This window comes from Orycteropus afer, unplaced genomic scaffold (genome assembly GCF_000298275.1).
Source record: "Orycteropus afer afer isolate SDZICR_OR568_19922 unplaced genomic scaffold, OryAfe1.0 scaffold00015, whole genome shotgun sequence".
In the NCBI taxonomy this organism is placed as follows: Eukaryota; Metazoa; Chordata; class Mammalia; order Tubulidentata; family Orycteropodidae; genus Orycteropus; species Orycteropus afer.
The window spans coordinates 3,224,562-3,245,362 of NW_006921602.1; the positions used below are offsets into that span (position 1 = coordinate 3,224,562).

At 41.8% G+C, this 20,801-nt stretch overlaps 1 protein-coding gene across 1 annotated transcript in view; it reads left to right on the forward strand.

Annotated features, from left to right (window-relative positions):
* LARP6 (La ribonucleoprotein 6, translational regulator) overlaps positions 1–20,801 on the forward strand; it is a 30,575-nt gene that overhangs the window by 6,240 nt on the left and 3,534 nt on the right. Inside the window, exon 2 of the mRNA XM_007957155.2 lies at positions 17,002–17,212. Coding sequence (XP_007955346.1) covers positions 17,002–17,212 — 211 coding nt within the window. The remainder of the gene's footprint in view (positions 1–17,001; positions 17,213–20,801) is intronic.

Below are 20,801 nucleotides of genomic sequence, written 5' to 3' on the forward strand. Positions count from 1 at the left end.
ATATGAAGCACTGCTAACAATTCAAGGTGAAAACTATAAAGCAAAGTTCAAACATTTCAGCAGGTTGCATGATCTTGGGATCAGCTATCCACCTCAGATGTGGTCTATTTCTTGCCATTTGGACATGATCTTCAGATCAGGGTTGACAGATTTATGAATAAGTCTAAGATTTCTTTAGTTGAGACAAATGTATGCAAGTTTTAACTCCCAGTAATTTGGCACAACAGGGCTTAGTAAGGACTAAAACCGAAACCAAAACCCCACTGCTATTAAGTTGATTCAGATTCATAGCAACCCCCATTATATTTCCAAGGCTGTCAATCTTTACAGAAATAGATTGTCTCATCTTCCTTCCATAGAACAGCTGATGGGTTTGAACCACCAGCCTTCTTGTTAGCAGCCAAATACCTTACCCACTATGCCACCAGAGCTCCATAATGAGGACTAAGTATGGTCCTTTCCAGTGAGGGTCAAGGAAATCTTTTAATTGATGCTTCTTCCAGTATATATAATTGGCTGTTTCAACAACAGGTAAATTTTGAGATTCTAACTTTTGGGTATCAAAAACTTCCCTAAGAATATTGAATTAAAGATTGACAATATGTCATTAGTTCTGATTGAACAATATCAGACTCAGTGTAGGCAGAAAAATAAGGGAGGGCCATGGTCTTCCAGTGATTATTTCATATGGGATAAGTTTATGGGGACAAATGGAGTTGGTATAAAATTTAAAAGAACCAAAAAGAAAGGCTTTGGTCTGAGATAAATTCAAAGTGTCAAAGTTTGGACAGCTGGGTTTTTATTATGCCATTAGTTCTTTCCACAGAACCAGAAGATTGAGAATGATAAGGGCAATGTAATTTCTGAAAAATAGGGAAAATTTGCATATTTCTTGAATGATTTGTCCAGTGAAATGAGTGCTTCCCAAGTGGGGATGATGTTTTCTAGAGTTTCTTAGCTACAAGAGTTGCCTTTGTGTGTCAACAAGGAAAAGCTTCTACCCCATGTGAAAAACTGCAAATCAACACTAACAGATTTGTAGCTATTAGAAGGATGGAGTTGAATGAAATCAAGTTGTCATTCAATCATAAGTCCTGAAGGCAAAGGGTATTTCCAGGTGACTTTAAAATGTTTTCCTGGGTTGTGATGAGGGCAAATGGGACAATGAGATGTGATATGTTCAGAAGCTTCAAAAATTGTCCCCACCAGTATTTCCTTAAAATTTCAATTGTCTTAACTCATTTTAGGTGAGATCCTTCATGAAGGACCCACATCATAGGAATATGTAATAATTTGGGTGTTGTTGTTGTTGTTATTATGTGCTGTTGAGTCGGACCCAACTCATAGCAACCCCTCCTTGGGTTTCCAAGGCAGTATCACTATGGGAGTAGATTGCCCCACTTCCTTCTGAGGAGTGGCTGGTGGGTTTGAACCACCAGCCTTCTGACTAGTAGTCAAGTGCCTTTTAGCTAGGCCTTGTCTTGGTTAGCTAGTGCTAATGTAACAGAAATACTACAAGTGGATGGCTTTAACAAACAGAAATTTATTCTCTTACAATTTAGGAGGGTAGAAGTCTGAATCAGGACACTAGCTCTAGGGAAAGGCTTTCTCTTTCTGTCAGTTCTTGTGGAAGGTCCTTGTCTCCTTTCAACATTTGTGGGCCTAGTATTCCTTGGAGATCTCTTTGTGTCTTGGCATCAATCTCCTCCTGGGTCTAGGAGGTTCCCCGGTCAGAGACCTCAGGTCCAAAGGATGGACTCCACTCCTGGCTCCTCTTTCTTGATGATAGTGAAGTTCATCTCTCTTTTCTCATTTCTCTCACATTTTATCTTTTGTAAGATAAAAGGTAACACAGGCCACACCCAAGGGAAACTTACCATATATCAGATTAGGGTGTTGCATCCCACTCTAATCTCCTTACCACTCATTGGCTGATCACATCATGTCACATCATGGAAGATGATTACATCATTACATAAATGCCACATTACATCACTACAATACTGCCAAACCACTGAGAATCATGGCTCAGCCAAGTTGACATACATTTCTGGGACACACAATTCAATCCATGACAAGACTTGTCCATAATTTAGTAGCAAGTTCTTGAAAACATCCTGCCTTTATCCATTTTTCAATATCTTCAATTTCAACCATCTGTTGATGTTTTAAAAGCTGTCCTAAAATAGCCTTATCCAAATCAGGATTTAAAAAAATGTTGGCAGTGGGCAGTGGAATGAACACTCCCTTTTCTATTAAAGGGGCAATAATTTGGGAGAGTGCTTATTTGGTTGCTCGATTATCAAGGGTGTGCCCTCTAATTTCTTCTGTTTGGGGAATTCTCTTAAGTTGGCCTATATTTTTACAACAACCATCTTGGAGGGGAGTAGCAAAATATCTAAAAAGTCTGCCACTAGACTTCCATTTCTTGTAGTCATTCAAGAGGAAGTTAGAAATCCTCTCTGTTTCCAAGACATGCCAAAGTCAGGTACAATTCTAAAATGATAATCCCTACAAATAGTATGGACTTCCTGAGACTAGTTTACAGGCTCTGATAAGGGCAATCAGTTCAGCTTGCTGAATATAGATAACTTGGGGAAGGGTTTGGCTTTCAAGAACCTCAGTAGATGTTGAGAGGACATATCCAGCCTGCTAGTGGGAGATAGTAGGATCAGGTTTCAAATAAGAGTCATCTACAAACAAAACCAACTCAGGATTATCTAAAAGGGTTTCCTTTAGATTTTTGGGGCATTCAGAAGTTTTTCAGTTAAGTCCACACAGTTATGCATAGGGTGATTTTCATATCAGTTTCAGGGAGAAGGGTGGCAGCATTTAAACAAGCCAGAGAATACAGTTGAATATTAGATGTGGCCAGAAGGAGAACTTAATAGGAAGTGAGCTGACTGGCAGAGAGGTGTTGAGTCAGAGCAAAGTATGACAGATACAGCATGGGATACATAAACATTAAAAAAATTTCCCAGTGCTATATTGGTAGTGCCTTTTACCAATTTGACAGTTGCAGCTACTGCTGGGGGCCAAGGACGGTATCCTTTGGCTATAAGGTCAAGATGAAGGCTATGGTAGCCTACAGGTCTTTGTTATCCCTCATGTTTCTGGGTTAGAATGCCTAAAATGTTTCTGGAAATTTCATGTACAAACAAGGAAAAATCTAGGTGAAAGGAAAAACAAGTGCACATGTGTTTGTTAGAGTCTCCTTCAGTTTATTTATAGCTTCTTGATCCTCTGATACAATTTTAAAAGAATCTAGTTCAGAGAGTTTCAAATATTTAAATAGGGGTTAGACTAATGAGGAGAAATTAGGCATCCAAGCTCTGAAGTAGCCACAAAAACTGCACAATTGTTTCTTAGTCTTAAGGATAGATAAAGCAAAATGACATCCTTTCATTTAGGGTCATAGAAATAGTTTTCTGCAGAAACTATGTGGCCTCAATAGTTAGCAGAAGATTGAGATGATTGTAGTTTTTCTTTAGAAATTTTATGTTCCCCAGTTTTGATAAAATGAAATTGTCATTAGTGCAGGCTTGCTGGGAGTTCATTGCATTTCAGTAAGTCATCAGTATATTATAACAATTTATGATTCATTCTTAAATGGCGTAAGCATGGAGAATTTGAGAAAAATAAGTGAGAGACTTAGTAAATCTTTGAGGCATTACAATGCAAGTAAATGATTGATTCTCCAAAGTAAAGGCAAACAAATATTGGCTCTCTGGGTGTACGGAAATACTAAAGAAGATGCTGCAAAGATTAATTACAGTAAAATGTGTAACATCTGGAGGAACATTGGAAAGCAGCGAGTGTTGGGGACTACTGGAAATCTGAGAATGACAATGCAGTTGGTAGCCTGCAAATCCTGAATGAACCTGCAACTTCTGTTGTTTGGTTTCTTAACCAGCAATATAGGGGTGTTACAAAGGCTGGTACAAGGGGCAGTTAAGCCTTCAGAAAGGAAGTCTTGAATAATGGGACTGAATTCCTCTTTAGCATCTCATTTAAGGGGATATTGAGGAATTTTTGTCAAGGATTTAAGTGTATCTATTTGAATTTTAATGTGTTCTGCTGATAAGACCTGCCCCACATAAGGAGATGTGGTGGGCTATAAGGTTTTGGAGGTTACTGATAGGTGGTTAGAGGAAAGTGAGTTAAAAAGGGGTAAATTATCTTTGTGCATTACCAGTGCTTGCAAACAGCAAGCAGCTTCTTCTCTTTGAAGTAATTATGATTCAAATTTCTTGTTAAGGGTTTTTGGTACATTGTTGTTATTTGTTGTTATGTGCCGTTGAGTCAGACCTGACTCATAGCGAACCCTCCTTGGGTTTCCAAGGCAGTATCACTATGGAAGTGGATTGCCCCATCTTCCTTCCAAGGAATGGCTGGTGGGTTTGAACCACCAGCCTTCTGGTTAGCAGTCAAGTGCCTTAGGCACTGTGCTACCAGAGCTTCTTAGATAAGTTTAATAATATTTCTCCCTTTTCTGTGAATTGTAAATGGCAATTCATTGGATAAATGGTCTCAGCCTCACAAATTGACAGGGGCATAAGGACTGAGTACAAAAGGATGTAAATCTTCAATAGGCCCAAGGAATATTGGGATAGGTTGAGAATGGACCAGTGTTTGTTCTTGATTAGTGACCCCCACTGTTCTTGAGGTTTTTGTACTTTGGGGTAGGGGCTTTTGTAAAGTCATGGGGTTTAAGCAAGACAAGGTGGCTCCAGCACTGACTAAAAATTGATAAGGTTCTTCATTAATATTTATAATAGTCTCTCCTTGCAAGTTAAGTGCCACCATGGGAAAAGCCCCTATTGTTTCCCCAGAACTCCTTCATTCCATGTCAGATTGAAGGGTGCCCTGTTGATGTGTCTTTATTTGACTTTAGGTTGTTTGGTTTATAGCAATCATTTTTCCAATGGCCAGATTTTTTGCAGTAGTGACAGATACCCAGTTTGGCTGATTGGATTTGAAGTAAGGTTTAGATAGGACTTTCAACAGTTGTAATTGCAGGTCCATGAGTTTGTTGGCTTTTGAGACTTGTTTGGTGTCAAAGGTTTGAGAGATTTTCTCCATCAGATAAGCTCAGCAATAGGGGTGGCTTTCCAATCTAATTGGTGCCCTTACACTAAGGCTGAAATTTTAGACCTATGGCCAGATATAAATATAGCATTGAAAGTTCCAGAAGCACCCAGGGCTAATGGGTCATCTCAGAGTGTTCAGAAAATCTTTGAAATAATCTAGTTTGGTAGTCATAAACACTCTTATCTTTATGTTATGTACAAGAGTGAATTTTAGTTCAGTCTAATACTGGGGGAAAAGCTTTAGGGATGACCTCAAGTGATCTTTCACCTATTGCTTGAGTATCTTCAAGCAGTGTGGCAGCTATTTTTCCATGTTTAAAGCCACACTGTATTTAGGATATTTCATTTCATCCTATTCTAATTATAATTGGGCTTCTCCAGGTCCTTTTATCATATGGACTAACTGGTATAGTTCTGGAAGTCCAGGTTGATAAGCTTCAATAAGAATGTTAAATTCCTTGGCAAATTTGTAAGGATCCTTTTATAATTTTGGGAAATCTTTCTCAGTATTACATAATTATGTACATGTAATAAAATTTATATCAGTGTCATAAGGAGATTCCCTGGAATCCATGTTGTCTGGACACAGACTGTTGTTGTTGTTGTTGTTATGTGCTGTCGAGTCAAACCCGACTCATAGCGACCCCTCCTTGGGTTTCCGAGGCAGTATCACTACGGAAGTAGGATTGCCCAACCTTCCTTCTGAGGAGTGGCTGGTGGGTTTGAACCGCCAGCCGTCTGGTTAGCAGGCAAGTGTTTTAGCCACTATGCTACCAGAACTAGTATCTTGAATTTGCCTAAGTGCCATGAAATCAAAAATAGAGGCTGGCAGCTCCATGATTGTGATACAGGATTTTTTTTAAGGGATTACTTACCAAGGCTGGTCCCTGGGTGACAGTGGGGTCAAGTTGAGTCTCTGTGCCCTCCAGAAGGAGACAGGTGTTTTTATAGCTCTAATGAACAAAGATGGCATGGTGCCAGGGCCTTGGGCCTCCAAGGCCACCCAGCAAGTGGTACGTAAGAGTGACTTAGCAAGTGAAAATGAACTAGCAGCAAGCAAAAACATAGCCATGTTCAGGCTCACAAAAACTTGTTCCTCTACAATCTACCTCTTGAGGCCAACTCTTACAATCTGGTGTGCCTTCCCTCTTCTGCAAGTTCCCTGAGGTCCTCAAGGGGAGATGTCACAACTAACCAGGTAAGGGCAGGCAGTACTGCACAGGCCACAGTAATAATATAGGTAAGTATAACCAAACAACCCTATACCCAGGAAAATACCAACACCCAGCAAAAACCTTCACCAGCTAGCGGGGAGGAGGAAAACCAGGTGGCCACAGCAGACCAACCAACAGGTGTGTTCACGACCTCGATCTATTTCTTCATGTGGTCTAAGAAACCACCAATGTTCTGTGGTAGTCTGGTATATAGGTACAGCATTCAATCTCCACTACAGCACATGTCCCACCTTGAGTGGCTTGTCAGAATATCCAGAACCATCCAGTTCTGAAGAACTACCTTCCTCAACTGAGTGGTTTCAGCAGTTAATGCTGCAAACTTTTCCTGCTACCATTCAGGGCTTGTTTATTAAAATTGGTCAGAGTTTCAGTTTGTCCCATCACTTCTACAGAGCCAAGGGGAAGAACAAAAACAGTCCAAAGGTAATCATACCAGTGGAAAACGCTATTCTTAGTGCACCTCACTTAACCCCTTTTAAAGAATATGATTTCACTGCTATTTTAAAAAGTTTATCACCCAAATAACATTTTATAGTGAAAAATTCACTAGTCTTTTTTCCATCTTATGAATATATCTATCAAAATTGACCTAATTTTGTAACCTTTTCAAAAACATTGTATTGTTTCTTTCTAAACTCTTTGTTTGTAGGTATTATAAACCCAGGAAAATAAAATTCACTTCTCCTCACGACTTTTATAACTTACTATACACCTTTAGTTTTAGCTTTTACTATGTTTCACATTCTGGCACAACCAGAAATTCTACTTTAAGACAAAACTTTTCTCTTTTCCCCTCTTAAAAAAGAACTTAATACCAGTCATTTTGCCTTCCCTTTGCTGTTATCCTCCACTTAGTCACAGAGTGTTGAACATGCTCCCATATATCTCCCATGGCTGCCCAATTGGTTACAGCTAGATGCTCCATGCTCTAAGGCATGCCTTCAGTGTTTGAGAAGGGGAGTTGTCCACAGAGTTAGAAGCTGCTTTTGTGGTGGACTTCAGCAAAGCTATGAGCCCACTCTAAGAAAAATATTGGCAGCCCCAAAGGGAAGAAAGCAGAGTAGGGCTTACCTGCAGTTGGAAAGACAGGTGTTTCGTAATACCAAGAGGGGTAAATCTTTCCCTTCTATTAAAGTCACACTAAGTGGCTTCTTTTTGGGTGTTGAGAATAGGGCTTTTCCCCAATTCGGTGTACCATACATGCTGCCACAGGAAGGTCACCTGAGGGTTTGTGAATAGAGTCACCCATTTTGCTGTATGCCAGAAAAGGAGATCCATATCTGTCCTTTGTGCTATTGCCTTTGTCCCAGTATAGATGAAATGTGACTGTTGAGGCCTTCTGTGCAGCAGGATGGTGGGTTCTCACATTAGCCCAGTCAGTTCCTCTGCCTCCAGAGGGACAAAGTAATCAATCTACCCTAGTCAGGTAACCCATGCCAAGCACAACAGATGGTTCTGCTTCCTGGTGACAGGTCCTGAGAATTCAGAGGACCATGCTGCTTTGTTCTGGCAACAACCTGGACAGACATACTTCTGGAGTCTGTGGTATCATGTGGTATCATGGTTGCAGGGTCACTTGGGGCTTCAACTCTGGAATACAGGGCTAAAACCACAGGCAGTGCTTTGACCCAACCCATCAGGGAAGCTTTGAGTGTTAATCTACTTGTCAGTCTATCACTGGCTGTGTTCTCTTATGTTGTGTTCAGGATTATGAGGCAGATGCCTTGGATGTTGGCATGAGCACAGGGGTAATTTTGTACAGCTGCCACCAAATCACTGTACTTTATTGTTATGCCTGTCTCTATGGCTATTTTCCAAACAACACAGGAACTATGGTGCATGCTTTTCTTTTGAATCCAGTGGGCAGATTCCCTTTTGGATGCATCATTCTAACTTGTGCCGTAGTGTCTGCTTCTTGGTTCCCTGGCAGGGAAAGAGATGAATGAGCTGCTACATGGAAAATAGGCTATCATCTGAGGTGTCTTAGTTCTCTAGTGCTGCTGTAACAAAAATACCACAACTGGATCACTTTGACAAACAGAAATTTATCTCTTACAGTTTAGGAGGCTAGAAGTCAGAGTTCAGAGTCCTGGCTCTAGGAGAAGACTTTTTCTCTCTGTGTCTCTTGTTCCTAGGAGGATTCCAACCCAGGGACCCTGAGTCCAAAGGATGCACTCCGATCCTGACTCCTTTTTCTTGGTGGTAGTGTTGTTGTTGTTATTTGCCGTCGAATCGAATCCAACTCATAGCGACCTCTCCTTGGGTTTCCGAGGCAGTATCACTATGGAAGTAGATTGCCCAACCTTCCTTCTGAGGAGTGGCTGATGGGTTTGAACCGCCAGCCTTCTGGTTAGCAGTCAAGTGCCTTACGCACTACGCTACCAGAGCTCCTCCTTGGTGGTAGTAGGTCCCCTCTTCTCTGCTCCTTTCTCTCCTGTTTTATCTTTTGTAAGGTAAAAAATATTGCAGCCCACACCCCAGGGAAGCTCCCTTTATCTTGGATCAGGTCTGTGATGGGACTAAGGGTGTTGCAATCCACACTTAATCCTTTTGCACCTGATCAGCTTACCACATAAGATCACATCATGAGGTATTATTACATACCTGGTACATTATGTCATTACATAACTTCCTAAACCACCAAAAATCATGGCCCAGCCAAGTTTACACAGATTTTGAGGGGACACAATTCAATCCATGACATGAAGTTTGGGGACAATCTCAGATGTCCTGCCACAGGGCCTTCCCTGCATTATCTTCTTATGCCCTTGGCCTGTTCACATGATTAACCCAAAGTTAATTATTCACATAGTTATAACCCAACTCTCTGTACAAAGGGTAAAGGGCCAGGGCTCATGGATGATGACCATCCACACAGCTCTTAATTTGGGCCATTTGTTGCTTTGCCCTGAGTTAGTTTCATATACCTCACCTAGAACCATCTGTGTACCAGGTGTCCCCTGGCAATGAACCATCCCATTGAGGTAAGCTTATACTTTATTGACCAGGCATCCCCTGCAACTTTTAGGAATTCTTGGCCTGTCCTCTCCCCTGTAGGTAGTTGATTAAAACGTCTAGACAATCCTGCAATAGAAAAACATCTTCAGCAGTAAACATGATGTCATCAAAGTAATAGAACCAAAAGACAGCATTAGAGAAAGAAAACATGTCCGCAGTTACATACCATGATGGGTCTATGTAGTTGCCCCTGAGGCAATACCAGGGATATCCATTGCTGTCCCTCCTAGGTGAAAGAGAATTGATCCTGAGCAGATAGGCCTAGAGGAATGCTAAAGGATGCATTAGCCAGGTCTAACACAACGTTGTATGTGCTCAGACCTCTACTCAGGGTTTCTAACAGGGACATTATGTTCAGGACTACTTTCATTACTTTTACTTGCAGGTGGAATTTTCCCACAGAGAATCTACCCCTCAAATGTCAGTTTCTGCTCAGAGTTCCCAAAGATAAAGGTAGAGTCTGCCTCTGTATTAACCAGACCTAATACTGTTGCTTGTTTATCTTTGACCAATGTATTGTGACTTCTCCATGGGGCCTCCAGTAGGACTCTGATTTGTGGGCAACCTCAGCCCCTCCACCCCTAGTCCCTTGGGACTGGCAGGGTCCACTTGGAGGCGAGGGGCACTTCCTCACACTGGGGAGTGGGGAGGGTAGCAGTAGGACCCAAAGGGCAGTATTGTTGCTCTGGCTTCAATTTCTTTCAAGGTTGACCAAAACTGTAGCTGGTTACTTATCTATATTCTCAAAGGGTTCTTGGATGGTCAACTCACAGAGTCTCTGGTCTTTTTCTCTAGCTTCCCACAGCTCACACACCCTTTACTCTGGTCCTCTCAGGTTCATCTAGGATGGCTGCTCTGAGCTGCAAGCTGTGTGTAGGCACTACCAGAGGGTGAGACCACCTGTAAAAAGCTTTGCTTTTATTTCTACAGCAAAGAATTCACTGTCTGGCCCCATCATGGTACAGCGCCAGTCAGGTGTGTTTTTTTTTTAATTGACTGTGGCCCCTAACATAAGGCATTTGGCTGCTAACCAGAAGGTTGGTAGTTCAAACTAACCAGGTGCTCTACAGGAGGAAGATGAGGCAATCTACTTCCATAAAGATTTACAGCCTTGGAAAACCAGCGAGGGTCACTGTGAGTCGGAATCTACTTAACGGCAGTGGGTTTTTATGGTTTTGGCTGCCAGTACTGATGTGGTGCTCCACAAGCAAGGGGAAAGTGGGCAGTGGGGAGAGAAGGGAAAACAAAGGAGGTGGCGTGCAACTTCCCCACACATCACACATGGGAGCTTGCCTGACCTGGCTGCCTCCTCTTGTGCTTACACTCCCTCTCCTCTGCTCACTCACTCTGCCTTCATGGCCTTAGCAAGAAGGAAGGTTTGGAGCAATGTGCTCTAGCCAGGGCACCAGCTCATAGAGGGGTGGTGGCAGCAGTGGCAGCATCTAGGTACCCCACTCACACTGTGCACTCTAGCTCGCCACTCATTCTCCCTGAACCACTTCCTCTTCCACTTCCATTTTGAAGATGAGTTACAGAGTAGAATGTAAATATTATCAACCATGGCAAAATAAGTACAGCTTATAGAATTTGGAAGATTGGAAATGGAAGCTCACCCTGCTTCAGAACATCATTTGTGGCCCTACACATGCCTGTTATCCATCCCTTCTAACTGCAGCTCCTCCTGCAGTGCTCTTACTTGCACTTTCACAGCTAATTGGCTGTTGATGGACAGCCAAACCACCCAGAGTACTGACCCCTGTTCCAACCGCCACCCCTAGTCCTTTAGCCTCTTCTTCACTCTTATAAAGGTGCATGCTTTTCCACACCTCTGCTGTGTCGCTTGACATTTTCAGAGCATCCCTGTACTCATGCAGCAGTTCATACAAAACCCGGAGTTCTCCCAGGAGGTGCATGCAGGCCAGACTTCCCTACATGGAGGTCACATGCCCTCAGAATCCCCCTCACCCCTGCAGATGGGTCAAACTTCCCTGTATGGAGTTAATTGAACCTTGGCACCCCCAATGGATGCCTCTTCCTTATCAGCCATGTCTTGGATCTCCTGGCTGGCTCACAAATTGTCTGGGCTTAGACCAGTAACTTGAAATTTGCCTATGTTGCTGTGAAACTGAAGAAGCCGGCTGGCAGCTCCATGATTGCTGAGATTCAAGTCTCCACATCCTCCTAGAGGGAAGCAGGTTTTTTTATGGCTCTGGTGAACAAAGGTGGCATGGTGCCAGGGCCTCAGACCTCCAAGGCCACTCCAGCAAGTGTTACATGAGAGTGACTTTAGCAAGTGGAGGTGAGCTAGCAGTAAGCAAGAGCATGGCCATACTTGGTCTCACAAAAGCCTCTTGACCCACAACCCACCCTTTGAGGCCAGCTTTTATAATCTGGCATGCCCCCCTCCCTTTATAAGTATCATTGAATGGTTTTCCTTTTACAAGGTATCATTTGATTAACCACTCAATCAGCCTATCTAGATTAACTTGAGATTTTAGCAGAGTAGCAGCCTTGAAGATTTTTATGGTACATTTGTTTTGTGAAACAATTTACAAATATGATAAATATTTCAACACTGATCCATAGGGGTTAATTGTCTACTTGCAAATGTACCCCCTATTTCTACTCTTTGTTTCCATTTCTAGTAGCTTCATAATTGTAACAGAAGAACTGATCATCATTCCCAATTTATATTCTTTTATTTTGGGAAAAGTACTAAAACCTTAAATGCAGAACATTTTCAAAGTTTTCTTGTAAAGTCATTAAAAACATATTCATTAGTATAAACATACTTACATCCTCACGGAATTCTGATAGGTAGGTTTTGTCCTTTTAGAAACAATTTGGTTTACATTGGTGTTATCTTTTAGATTCCTACTGTGTGTAATTGTTTCCTAGTCATATCAAGGAAACCACTGGCATGATTGTTAAATGATAAAACTGACGCCAGAGGAAACACATGTTAGCAACAAGAGAGACTATTTTAAAGAAAAATCTACTCCAGTAGTACTCTGAGAGATAAATTAAGATGTTATATCTGCAAAAAAAAAAAAAGATGCTTAAAAAAAAAGTTCTCAAAGACTGAATAAATAATTCTAAAATTAAAAAAATTCAGTTAAAAGTTTAGAAGACAATATGAAGGAAATCTCTTACTATGTAAATAAAAAATCAAAGACAGACTATGAGAGAAAGGTAAGAGACATAGAGGGTCAATTCAGGTGGTCAAGCAATCAGCTCACGGGACTTTATGAAAAGAATTGTAATGTCAGCAAATGATTAGTTCTGGAGCACGCTTTGCTTGCATAGTGATATTAGTAAAAGACTACTTATTGCTTTCAACTAGAGACAAAAACAAAATGGAAGATGAGTTACAGAGTAGAATGTAAATATTATCAACCATGGCAAAATAAGTACAGCTTATAGAATTTGGAAGGTTGGAAATGGAATGAGACATGGAGGAAAAGGATAGGACAATAATATCCACGTCGTATAGTGGGGAGTTGATAAAAACTGTCTAATATCAATATTGGGCCGACTCAACAGCAAATAACAACAACAACAGCAATATCAATGGAACAGAATTTTAAGTTTATTATTTAAAAACACTAAAATAACCAGTAAAAGAACCAAAGTTAACATAAAATTTAGCACTGGGGCAAGGGGCTATGGAAGATAAGTAATCCCAAATCCTCATCTTGCATAATAGGGCATGGATAGAAAATGTCTAAAGTTGGAAAGTGAGAAATAGAGCTATGAACATATTTTTAAGGCAACTCTCATAAGAACGAAATGGTTAAATAGAGGTTGCCTCCAGGAAAGAAGGGTGGAATGAGGAATTGTATGGTTTTCTGTATACATTCTGTACTGTTTTATTTTACTTTTTGCTATTTATGTATTGTTGTTGTTGTTAGGTGCCATTGAGTTGCTTTTGATTCATAGTGACCCCATGCACAGTGGAACAAAACGCTGCCTGCTCCTGCACTATCCTCACAATCATTGCCACGCTTGAGCTCATCCTCACAGCCACTGTGTCAGCCACCTCATTAAGTGTCTTTCCCTTTTTCACCAACCCTGTACTTTACGCAGCTTGATACCCTCCTCCAGGGCAGCTGCCCAATAAAACTCGGAGGAGGAAAATCTAAGTGAATACCGTATTTCCTGTGGGTCATGGAAAGGATAAAGGTTAAAGGATAAAAATGGTTTTTTCATGTGCAGAATCTTGTCTGTTCAAAGGCTATTACACAAACCAGAAATCAGTGCAGCATGCCCTCAGATATAATACAGGCTTTCTCAGCTCTCCCAGGATTCATTCCCCTTTAGAGATGCGTGGCTGCCACTGACAGCACCCACACAGAGGGAGAAGTCCTGCAAATTCAAGAAGCTCACCTCTGCACTTACATAAGGGTTTATATCACCTCTCCCATTCCCACTTACCTGTTCTGGGATCTCTGGCTGCCTTCCTATCTTCTTACTGGCTGCAAAAACTGATGCACAGTCACCAATAACACATGGATTATTTCTTGTGAGCCTGTATGAAAGGATGGTCATAGACTGTCTCTTGGTAAGGCCAAGCTTCTACCTGAGGGCAATTTCTTAAGAAGGTGATGGGTGCAATTTTGGACATAATGAATTTGAAGCAATACCAGAGTATACACGTGGAAAAGTCTGGCAGGAACTGAGGACTGGAGTTCAAGAGCAAGAGAAATTATGTTGAGATGAATGGAGGCAGATTTGGATTGGATGAGTTTACTAGGGATTGAAATATAGAGGCTATCAGGGCATAGGGAGCTCTGGTAGTGTAGTGCCTAAGCCACTTGACTGCTAACCAGAAGGCTGGTGGTTCCAACCCACCAGCCACTCCTTGGAAGGAAGATGGGGCAATCTACTTCCGTAGTGATACTGCCTCGAAAACCCAAGAAGGGGTCGTTATGAGTCAGGTCCGACTTGATGGCACATAACAACAACACAACAACAATCAGAGAATAGAGAGTCAAGGATAAAGAGAGAGAATAAAGGAAGAGGAAGTCTGTCCGGAGAGCTGCTGGGGGATATGGGCTTCAATTAGAAGGGCTTCAGTGGATGGGATTAGGTTTTCAGACTCATTGGCTGGATCCCAACATAATATAGAAGGTATTATGAGTGCTGGCTTTATATACTAAGGATTTGAGTTTGAATCCTAGATCTGCCTCTTATGAGTGAATAAATGTATTCACCAAACCAAACCAAACTCACTGCCCTCGAGTCAGATCCAACTCATAGCCACCCCTCCTTGGGTGTCCGAGCGGTTTCACTATGGAAGTAGATTGCCCCATCTTCTTTCTGAGGAGTTCCTGCTAGGTTTGAACTGCCTGCCTTCTGGCTAGCAGTCAAATGCCTTAGGCACTACGCCACCAGAGCTCCCAATGTATTCACAAATCCCTATATTTAAAAATGAGAGAAGAAAGAGTATCTGAAAGGGCAGTCAAATGGGGATGATCAGAAAAGAATAAAGTCATATAAGCCCAGGAGAGAATATAGATAAGGTAGTCATCTGTGTCAGATACTACAGCAGGAATAAGGAAGAAGACAATGGAGATGCATACTGCATGGTTTAAGATGGAGAAAAGGCATCTGGATATGGTAGCCAAGTTCTTCGGTGGATGTCTAAAGATGCAGAGTAAACCTGGGGAGCAGGGGACATGAGGGAGGTCTGGGTGAGTCTGGTTGAATGATTTCTCAGTCAAGTCTGAGATGGAATGACATGGACATGGCAGACCTTGAGAAGAATGGGAGGTTCTAGAATAGACACTGGAGAAATTAAGAAATTAGACATTGCTTGTCATTATCACACACTCCACTCTATGCCATTTCCTGGTATTTATTGTCATCCTTATCAGCTGGGCTCAGAGTGCACTATGAATCTGTGGTTATTTTGTCTGGTAATTCCAACCTATTGGTTTTAACTACTACTTAGGGAGTGAACTTTTTTTATAAAGTGAAAATTTGTTCTGTTCATCTTGCATCTCCCTTTTCACTCCACTGTTTGTCCTGTTGACATTTTCCCTTTGGCATATTTTGAGGACCTCTTTTCCCAATATAGTATTACTAGTCTAGTTTTACTATTATATTTGGCTGTAAGTAATAGCTCTGGTGGCAAAACAGTTAAGCACTCAGCTGCTAACTTAAAGGTTGGTGGTTCAAACTCATCCAGTGGCTCTGGGGGAGAAAGATGTGATATTGTGCTTCCATAAAGATTACAATCTAGAAAACCTTGTGGGGCAGTTCCATTCTGTCACATAGGGTCATTCTGTAGTCAAAAATTCACACACAACAGGTTAAGTAATAAAAAACCAGTTAAGTGGCTTAAGCAAATAGAACTTTATCTTTTGCATGTAATAACCAGTAATCTGCAAGTAGGTAGTTATAGGAATTGGTTCAACAATTTGATAATGTGAAGGCCCAAATCTCTCTGATTCTCTTGGCCTTCTCCTTATGGTAGTAAGATGACTACTGCAGCTCCAACCACTACATCCACAGTCAAATGAAAGGGGAAGGAGCAGGGCCAAGAGATTTTCACTTGTGTGTTATTAGCCATAACATGACAAATGGCTGCTCCTACCTATAAGAGAGGCTAGGAAAAGAGTATTTAGCTTATTTAGTCTCTGTAGTAAAAGAAGGCAAGTGAAAAATAGTTTGCTATTAAATGGTGGATGAGCCAGCTTAGTATCTTTTATAGCTGCCTTTTAGGGACTTCTCAGATATTCAGCTTATCTAATGTTTAAGTTGCACTTGACCTGTAATATGTTGTCCTAATATATTTCTTTAGTTTGTCTTCTTATTTTTAAAAGACTTGAAAAAACACACTTAAAGCTAGTCTCTCGGACCTTTTTTTTTTTCTTTAGTACACACTTGCGTTAGAGCATTAGTAAGGTATTTTAAAAACCATCTCCAGGCTGTCTGCCAGCAAATAATTGAAACTCTTTGTTTTTTTAAATCAACCAATCCCTATATTTTATATTAATTATTATTTCTGAGTTTGAATAAGTATGAGATAGAGTTTTCTAGTTTTTTCTCTCCTGTCAGAATATTTCTTCCCTAAGTTCATACAGCTAATAAATGTTGGTGCTAGGATTTGAACATAGCCGTCTAACTCGAAAGCTGGTCTTCTTACTTACTGTGCTATAATGCCTTCTAGAAATCAGAATTTGGGGTGAGGAGAGGTGGAGTGGGAAAGAAAGATTAAGATCTTACATGTGAAAATTACTTTTCAGTAACAAAAACAAAAACCTAGTTGCCATCAAGTTCATTCCAACTCATGGTGACCCCATGTGTTGCAGAGTAGAATTGTGCTCCATAGAATTTTCAAGGCCATGACTTTTTGGAAGCAAATAGCCAGCCTTTTCTTCCAATGCACTTCTGGGTGGGTTTGAACCACTAACCTTTTCAGTTAGTAGTCCGGCACTTAACTATTACATCACCCAAGGATTTCTTCAATGGCAAAGCACCACACAAATGTTAGTAGATGACATTATTATTTTAACGATCCTCCGTACTTGATAAAAACAAAAGCACAATTTCTTAGGTGGTTGGAAACAAAAGCTGTCCACTTAAAGGCCATCAGATCACCACCTCCAGGGAATCCAGTTTATATGTGACCTAGTGTCTCCTCCTCATTACAGCAGTGCCACAACAAGTGGGGGCGAGAATGAGCGTGAGGACCTGGATCAGGAGTGGAAGCCACCAGACGAGGAGTTAATCAAGAAACTGGTGGATCAGATCGAATTCTACTTCTCTGATGAAAACCTGGAGAAGGACGCTTTCCTACTCAAACATGTGAGGAGAAACAAGCTGGGATACGTGAGTGTCAAGCTACTCACATCCTTCAAAAAGGTGAGGCTTCATTTTCAGAAGCTGCTTCCAGGATTTCAAGGATGTTGCACGTTGTGGTTGTAAACATATTTTACTCCTTTAGGACCTGATGACTAGCAATTTTTTAAAATTTCCTCTGACGCATGAAAAAGAGAAAAATAAATGAGAAAAGCTTTAGAATTGTCATTAAGAATATCCTCCCATGCTGTTAAAAGTGTCCTGATTGTTGGGATAAATCTTAGCTGACAGTGGCACTTGTGAAATGACATTACTTATCCTTAGTATTTAAGTTCCAACAACTTAAGTTGGCTAGACGGATGCTATGCCAGGACAGGGGAACTTGCTGGCCTTGAAGGATGCCTATCAGGCCTGGAATGATATGCAATCCAAGATTTTCACTGGTCATGGTAAATAAATAAAGGAGGAAAGAAACCCCCAGAAATCTTGGAGATGAGTTTTCTCTGAGATGATTCTGCCATGTGCGACGCCAACATTCTCATCTCTAAGCTGGAGATATGGGATAGCTAAGGATTGCTGCTCTCTGGCAGCAGACAATTTGTCCCTCCTGTTTACAGATCTGGCAGCTGGGCGGTGAACTCTCTGATTTCCAGAGAGCTGACAGAACCTTTGCTGTAAGAACTCTGTTTCTCCCTTGGGGAAAGCATATTTATCAGAGTGGAAAAGCACCACACTGCCTGTTGCATAACGGGATGGTGATGGGTGGGTCACAGGCAAGTTGCCTGCGCACTTTGTCAGAGAGCGCTGGAGCAGAGCTGTTTTCCTTGGCGCACTCCTCTGCCTTGCCCACTAGAAGGTTCTGTCCTCTTCTCTTGCTTTCTTTCCTTCATTTATTCATCAAACACTGATTGAGCACCTTCTCTATTCTTACTGCTGTGTGAGGCATGGGCTGCGCAAAATGAGTATGGAGTTCCCTCTGCCCTTGAAAAATTCCCAGTCTGATAGAAGAATGAGGTCCATGAATGACTGCAGTATGATCATAGATAGTATAGCTAAGGATGGGAAAAGAAAGTACTGTGGGAGCTAGTTGTTCAGAGCAACTAGCCCTGCCTGGAGAATGATATGTCTTCCCAGAGGTGGTGACATTTAAATAGGATCTTGGAGTATGAGTAGGAGTTTACAAGGTTATGTCCAGAGAACAGTGAGCAACCCTGCATCAAACAAGTCTATTGGTGCCATTTTTCCAACAGCACGTGCTCACATGTGTGTCTCTGTGTCATATTTTGGTAATTCTCATATATTTCAAACTTTTCATAATGCTGTTGCATACTTTATTAAGACTACAGTATAATGTAAATGTAACTTTTATCTGTACTGGGGAACAAAAATGTTTGTGTGGCTTGCTTTATTGTGATATTTGCCTTATTGCAATGATCTGGAATTGAACCCACAATATTTTGGAGAGGTACCTGTATAACAAAGGTAGTAAACATGGGAATTACAACATTTCTGAAAAATCTTTGAAAATTTTTCTAGTAATTGCACAAAGACCAAAGCTTCCTTGTTCTTTTTCTTAGGCGGCACCTGGATGACCCTTGTAAAGGGTTGTGGACATGAACCTAGGATGCCTAGACTGTAACCATGATCTCCCAGTGAGCTGTGCACTGGCTCTGGAGGGATGCTTGCTTGTTCCTTCTCAGAACCCCCTTCTCTCTTGATTGGGTGTAGTCTCCTGTCAGCTTCCCTAGCTCTCTGAGTGAGGCAGACACTCCCTCTTCCCCCAGTCACTCCTTTCTCAGTCTTCTGGCTTATAAGTAGCTTCTCCTCTTCTCTTGAGTGCTCTCTACCTGACAGCTTTTTTTTTTTTTTGTGATTTGGGTGAAGATTTACAGAGCAAATTCACTTTCCATATAGCAGTTCACATATACTTTGTCTCATGACATTGACCACAGTTTACCACAACGCAACAGCTCCCCTCCTACTTCCTCCCCATAGTTACCTTTTCCCTGTGTCCATCCCTCCATGGACTCCTGCCCACTGAGCTATCTCCCTGTGCATAAGCAGCCCTTCTTTCTCCCATGATTGTTCTCTCCAAGGAGAGTATCTGCTTGAGGTAAATGTTCAACTCATATGCCTGTCTTTTGTTTGGCTGGAAACCACAGATGTGGGTTCAATTCCAGACCTGAAGGGCAGCTAGGGGCCAGAGTCTCAGTGGTTCCACCAGGCTCTATCGGACCAGCAAACCTGATCCCCCCTCCTTTTTTTTTCCTCCAAATGATTTTCAGTTTTGTTCCACATTGTTCTCCCTCTCTATCAAGGATCTCCTACATAGATCCCCTTCCAAGTGGATGACAGTGGTAGCCGGGCACCATCTAGTTCTTCTGGTCTCAGTCGTATAGGCTGCAGATCAGATGGTATACCAGTCGCTAGGACTAATTGTTTCCATGAATTTTTGGTTTTCTTCATTCTTCTTTGCTCTGGACGAGGAGAGACCCATCGTTGAATCTAGATGGCAGCTTGCTAGCTTTTAAGATCCCAGTTGCTACTCGCCAAATAGGAGATGGAACAATGTTTTGTATAGTATGTTATGCCAATTGAGCTTGATGTCCCCTGCGACTATGGTCCCAAGCCCACAGGTTCAACTACTCTGTCCCTCTGTGTAGCTGGCTGTGACCAAGCAGTGACCACAACCTTGCCCCTTGTCAGCTCTGCTATACACCTGGGAATTCTGCTCATTCACATAAACTTATAGGACCATTGTCTGCCAACCCTATATATGTTCTTGGATACACTCCCCATTTCATTGTTGTTGTTGTTGTTGTTGTTGTGTGCCATCGAGTCAGCCCTGACTCATAGCGACCCCTCCTTGGGTTTCCGAGGCAGTATCACTACGGAAGTAGGATTGCCCAACCTTCCTTCCGAGCCCCATTTCATAGACATACCTAATAGACATACCTAATAGTTCAGCCTGTCCACCCATCTATCCACCCATATACCCATGTTTGCCTTCACTGACAACACAGTACTGTATGTGCAAAAGCATTCGTATTTGTTGTCTGTACCTCTCATGTACCTCTCTACGTCTTTCTCATCCTCATTGCTGCCATATTGGTCACTCACATTTGGTGCATTGTCCTTGTACCTGACAGCTTTTTGAGAAGGTGCCACTATATCTCACCTGCAGAGACCTGTTCCCTAGGTTTCCAAAGTCTTGCACTGACCTGCAATCATCATCTTTACTCTCTCTGGATCCTTCTTGACTCTGTCCACCTGAAATCCTAGCCTTTGTGTAGAGGCCTGGCTTACTCTGCCCTTGGCCTGTATCATATTGATCAGCCCACTGACTCTGTGCATAAATGATTTATGATTCTTGCACCCTAAGCCTAAATCTGGGCCATTCCACCCAGAGGTCACAGGCTAGATTGGGAAATGTCTTCTGTCCTGGAGCCTGTCTGTCTTAACTCACTGGGCCTTAATAGAGCCACCCTTCCTGCCCATTTTAATGATCTCTGCCTTCTTGAGTTCCCTTTAAGTTCCTGTTTCTCTTTGAATATCCAAAGTAGTCAAGCCGCTTTTTAAACCTTCAAAATGACGGCACCCTCCTGACCGGCAAAAGTCCACAGCTCAGCCCACCTTTCTCTTCACCTTCTCC